Source organism: Montipora capricornis, chromosome 13 (assembly GCF_036669925.1).
Source record: "Montipora capricornis isolate CH-2021 chromosome 13, ASM3666992v2, whole genome shotgun sequence".
Lineage (NCBI taxonomy): Eukaryota > Metazoa > Cnidaria > Anthozoa > Scleractinia > Acroporidae > Montipora > Montipora capricornis.
The window spans coordinates 16,622,130-16,627,129 of NC_090895.1; the positions used below are offsets into that span (position 1 = coordinate 16,622,130).

A 5,000-nucleotide genomic window follows, 5' to 3' on the forward strand; every position below is an offset into this window, starting at 1 on the left:
GAAATGACTTTCATGCACTCAAAATATGAACACTACTTGTGAGAGGTGACTGGAATGTTGATTGAACAATTTGGAGTACCTTAGGAATAATGACATGGCTAAAGTGCTTGTCCCAGAGACTGTAAAAGTGAGATAGCGATATGGTTGGTTGGTTGAGAGTTTTGTTTTCTTCCAGCATTTTTTTGTAGATATCGCTTTTGCTGAAGCATGATGGCAGATGAATACCACCATTGTCTGGTTGGTGGTCTCCAATACAGTTAACAAAGAACTGCAACCAAGCAATGCACTCTGCTGTCTTGCTCATTACTGACTTTCTTCCCTTGTTACCATGCTCAACCATTGTGACACCATCTTTAAACTTTTTCATAATGCGACGAAAACTTTCCTTGCTCAAATTGTGTGCTTGAAGCCATGCTACACGACATACACCTTTTCCTCGTATAAAGAATACAGTTTCATATTCTCCAGATTCACTGAGTTGGCTTTGTTGATGGAGGATTTCTAGGAAATAGTTTTGCTTTCCTGTCTGCTTCCTATTCTCTGCATATTTCAAGTCCTCAATAGACAAGTGTCTCATGCACCTCTTTTCACAGCAGATTTGAGTGAGGACCCATAAAAATTTCTTCATCTCGTCTGAGACGCACATCTAACAATGAGAATTTACAACAACAAATCAACATGTGATGATGTATTCTTTAGCTAGCATGATGAACCTTTTTTTTTCACACTTTGAAGAATTAACAGATTGTTTGAAGTCAGAGGATTGAGGTAATTAATAATTATTATAATTATTATTTTCTACAGTACCTAGACAAAGGCCAAATATGGAAGAGAATGGAAATAATGCACATATTATATCATATATTACAGTACCATAACCAAAAGTTAGTCATTATGAGGATACAATCTACCTTTATTTTAAAAGCCGGATGACTCTGCATCATTAAAAAAGCTGTACAAATCAATTCCACTCAAGTAACAAGTTCCTCACTAAAAAAACTATCCTTTCCTATCCATAATATACAGGATTGCCAGCCAGTCTAACAAGTGTTAGCAGTCTGGCCCTTTACCTGGTGTTTAAAACAAGCAACTACACTAGAAAATATTTGGTGTTGAAAACACTACTGTACATGTATGTAAAGTTCTACCATGTATTTTCTCTGAAAGAATTCCTGATGTAACTTTAGAGACTAACCACTTCTAGCTGGCATGCTAATGCTAATGCTCGTCCCAGTCCCTTGTTGTAGGTCATGGATTCACTGATCACCTGGTAAGGTTGATTCACGTGATGAGGGTGCCAATTTTTTTGAAAGGTACAGTATTAAGGTTACAAGTCAGTGCAAGATTTTGAGGATTTGGAAAACCACTCATAAGACAATAATTTACCATAAACTTTCTCACAATTTAAAAACATCTTGGGCAGTTTTTTTTTTCAAACATGCAGATGTAAAACTTTGAAACCTTTATCATCACGCTGACCTGCTAGCTGCTAAAAGGTGGTGAGAAGAGCTAGAGCAAGAGACTGGCAACTAAGTTTTTTTCCTTTTCCCCTTGCCTTACCCCCTACCCTTGCGACATGTATCTAATATCAAGCTCCGTGCCTCTGCCTCACACTTAATGCTTAGCATAATAAACAGCCTTCTATGAAGGCTAAACCTCTAATGACAAAATGACCGCGAATGTCATAATTATCACATCACTATTTAGAGAGGGCATAATTTTCCCTAAACCAGGTATCAAATGGGGATGTTGTCCCTTCAGTATCTAAGTCTAGGTAAGGGAAAGACTTCATCTCCACAAACTCTGGCCTGTATTTCCTTGAGTGGTCCTTGATCTTAAGGAACGGTGAACAAAGACGATAAATATAGCCCTTTTTATATTCTGCAACTTGTGTGCACCGTCTAGTTGGAGCACAATGACTTTTGTTCATACATGATATGACATCTACATATTTCAAAATCTTCATGTTCCAAGTTCCAGAAAATGTAGGTCCTTTTGCCTTGGTTGCCATTCCTAGCATCAAGGCACTTCGCTTTTGACTCGCTATTTTGAGTGATCCCTTCTTACTAGTTTCCTCTCTATCAGTAATTATAATGTCCACATGTTTGTTGAGGAATGACTTAACAGAAGCCTTTGACACATTCTGAAGCCACTGAACTACTCTTGACAACATTTTGTCTGATTTTGATACATCTAAAAAAATTGTTTTCCCTTGGACACTTGAAACAAACCAATGTGAATCTGCAATTACAATAAATGAGGTGAATCTATTAGTAAAATACTTGGGTGTTTGTTGTTTTGTGAAATACTGTACATGTAGTTGTGACAAAACTTTACCTTGTGGTGTATTAATGTCTGTTGGTTCCTCAAATGGCAGTTCATTGGCATCTATCCAACTATCATCATCATCCAGACAAATTAAGTCTGTGCAGGGGTAGATTACAAAAATACATTACTTAGCTGAGCTAGGAGTGATTAATAATCCATACATGTACGTATCTAAATGCATCTCTTGTCTCTACAAGTAGTACAGTAACTCTTTTATATTGAACTTGAAAAATTCATTCAAATGTCTTGTGAAACCTTATATGACACATTTTTGGAATAATTTACCTTGAGTCATTCAGTCGTAATTTAGATGTTGAGTCTTGCTGAACCCATGATCTTCGTTTAAAATCATGCTCGAAGATAAAATTGGGCTCTTTAACATATTACAGCTTTTACGGACACACTGGGCACATGATTATTGCCAATGATCAATGAGTAATTGATGACTAATCAAGAGGCCGCAAAATGTTTGGTCATTGACTGGTCATTGATTGCATCGATCAGTCGTTGATTGAATTGATTAGGCATTGATTTGATTGCAAAATATCGAAAACGGCCCGTGTTAGACTGGTGGTTAATTCGTTTGTTTGTAGCTTGGCCTGTGAAAATTCTACAAAGATTTCAAACAAGATGTCCCATTCACAAAAATACACCTTTCTGGACTCTTTTCAGTTTGTCCAAAAAATTCCAGCAACTCCATCTTCTGATGGCACTCTTTTACTCAATGACAAAATTCTCTGAGAAAGCGAGGGCCACCAGCACAGATGGGAGATGCAACAAAAGAAATTGAAGGAAGCAGAAGTTGTTTTGTTATTAAAGAAAGAGTTAGGTAAAGTGAAACACTGCACAATTAAGCATCATCTGAGTGTATTTCTGATTAGCACTTCACCTTTCAAAATGCCGGAAGGTCATTTGACTTTTGTGAAGGCATAATTTAGTCAAAATTAATTCAAGTCATAAAGAAAAATATGTCCAACACAGATAAAAGAATCACAAACAAAAAAAGTGGAACAAGAAAGCCAGAAATGTGTCTTTTGTGCCCAGTATAATAGTCGACAAGTAATCGATGGGTCATCGATGAGTAATCAACAACATCAATACGTAATCAATTACATCAATGAGTGATTGATGTCATTGATGAGTAAGCGATAGGCCACAAAATTTTTGGGCTTCAAATACTCATTGATTACCAATTGATGTCATTCATCGTCAATTAATTATGCCTGGTGGTTACCAGTCAACAATTATTGTTGCCTGAGATCTAGGCAAATTGTGTTTGCCAGTACAAGCATTGAAACCCCTCTGTCATATGAGAGAACACAAAATACATGTAAATGTAGGTTATTGACCAAGCGTGAGGTCAAGATTGCTGGATATTGGTCAAGTTCTTTATTTGGGTGTCTATAAACACACAAAAAAAGAACAACGCCAGGATCCAGTCATCTTGACCTCACAAGCTTGGTCAATATAGGATTTATTATATGGGATAACATAAAACACCAAAAAAAATTATCTTTGATCCTGCGGGACTAAGCGAGAACTCCCGAGCGGGCAGTATAGCTCCATTTTGCCTGCATGGGTAGCCAATCACAGCGTGCGATTTGGTTCATCTTGCCTGCTCACGGAGCTAGTCATATAATAATTATTTGAACAATTATTGGATGAGATTGAGCATGATAGCGATAATTATCAAGGCCAAAGTTTGTATTATCTGCCGAAGCTGAATGCTGAGGCGGATACCACAAACTGAGAACTTGATAATTATCATTGTCACGCAAAAACCGAATCCAACAATTGTTTTACACGTATTATGCATATTCCTGAGCTGAGCTCATCCATGGCAAAACTGATCAAACTGCTGGTTAGTGTGTTAGGTGACGTCACTTCTGCAAGCATAAAACTATTGTCTGTTGGTATGAAATCAATTCTACATATATAAAATCTGTTGTATGTATGTATGTATGACGTAAGAGAAACAGAGCAAGCAAGAATTAGCTGCGTGCTTATAGCCAATCAAAATCGAGCTGGTGTCACCAATGTATAATCATTGCGCCGGTAAACTCGTAGGAATTTTCCGTGTCTTCTCAGGCTTGTGATTTATGGATTCTCGTGTTTTCCCAAAAGCCCATGTGGTTTATCAGACAATGAACCACAGAAACGTATGGTCTCTTGCCTATAATATACAGTGCTTGGTTGTTTTTTGTTTTGTGAAATAAAGGAGAGTAGCTGGAAGGAATGAAAATTTACCTTGTGGTGTTTTGGCTGTTGGTTCATCTTGTAGCAGTTCCTCTGCATCTATACAAGTGTTCTCATCATCAAGGGAAGTAACGCCTGCAAAGGAATAAATTGAAAAACACTCAATTTTTCCTATCAGCTAAATTGGGAATCAGGCTTGACTGCTGCACACCCGCTATAGAGTTACACCTTGAGACTTAAAGGGTGTTTACATGAGACCGGGACGAACTCAGACCGGCATGAGTTGGTATCGGCCTCCATGCATTTCTTTTTATGCGTTTGCATGAGACCGGCCTGACAATGAACTCAGACCGATCTGACTTCGTCTCGGTTGCTGGACCGAGACGAGAAATTCTCATACTGGTCTGAGTTCGTACCGGTCTCATGTGTATCACAACAAATCTCAGACCGGGTCCAGAAATTTCAAGCCTGCATGC

General features: G+C 38.0%; 1 protein-coding gene across 1 annotated transcript in view; it reads right to left on the minus strand.

Moving 5' to 3' along the window:
- The window catches only part of LOC138030622 (uncharacterized), a 12,245-nt gene that overhangs the window by 4,686 nt on the left and 2,559 nt on the right, over window positions 1-5,000 (minus strand). Inside the window, exons 3-6 of the mRNA XM_068878509.1 lie at window positions 4,576-4,659; window positions 2,338-2,424; window positions 1,949-2,241; window positions 80-646 (exon numbers count right to left, since the gene is read on the minus strand). Coding sequence (XP_068734610.1) covers window positions 80-646; window positions 1,949-2,241; window positions 2,338-2,424; window positions 4,576-4,659 — 1,031 coding nt within the window. The remainder of the gene's footprint in view (window positions 1-79; window positions 647-1,948; window positions 2,242-2,337; window positions 2,425-4,575; window positions 4,660-5,000) is intronic.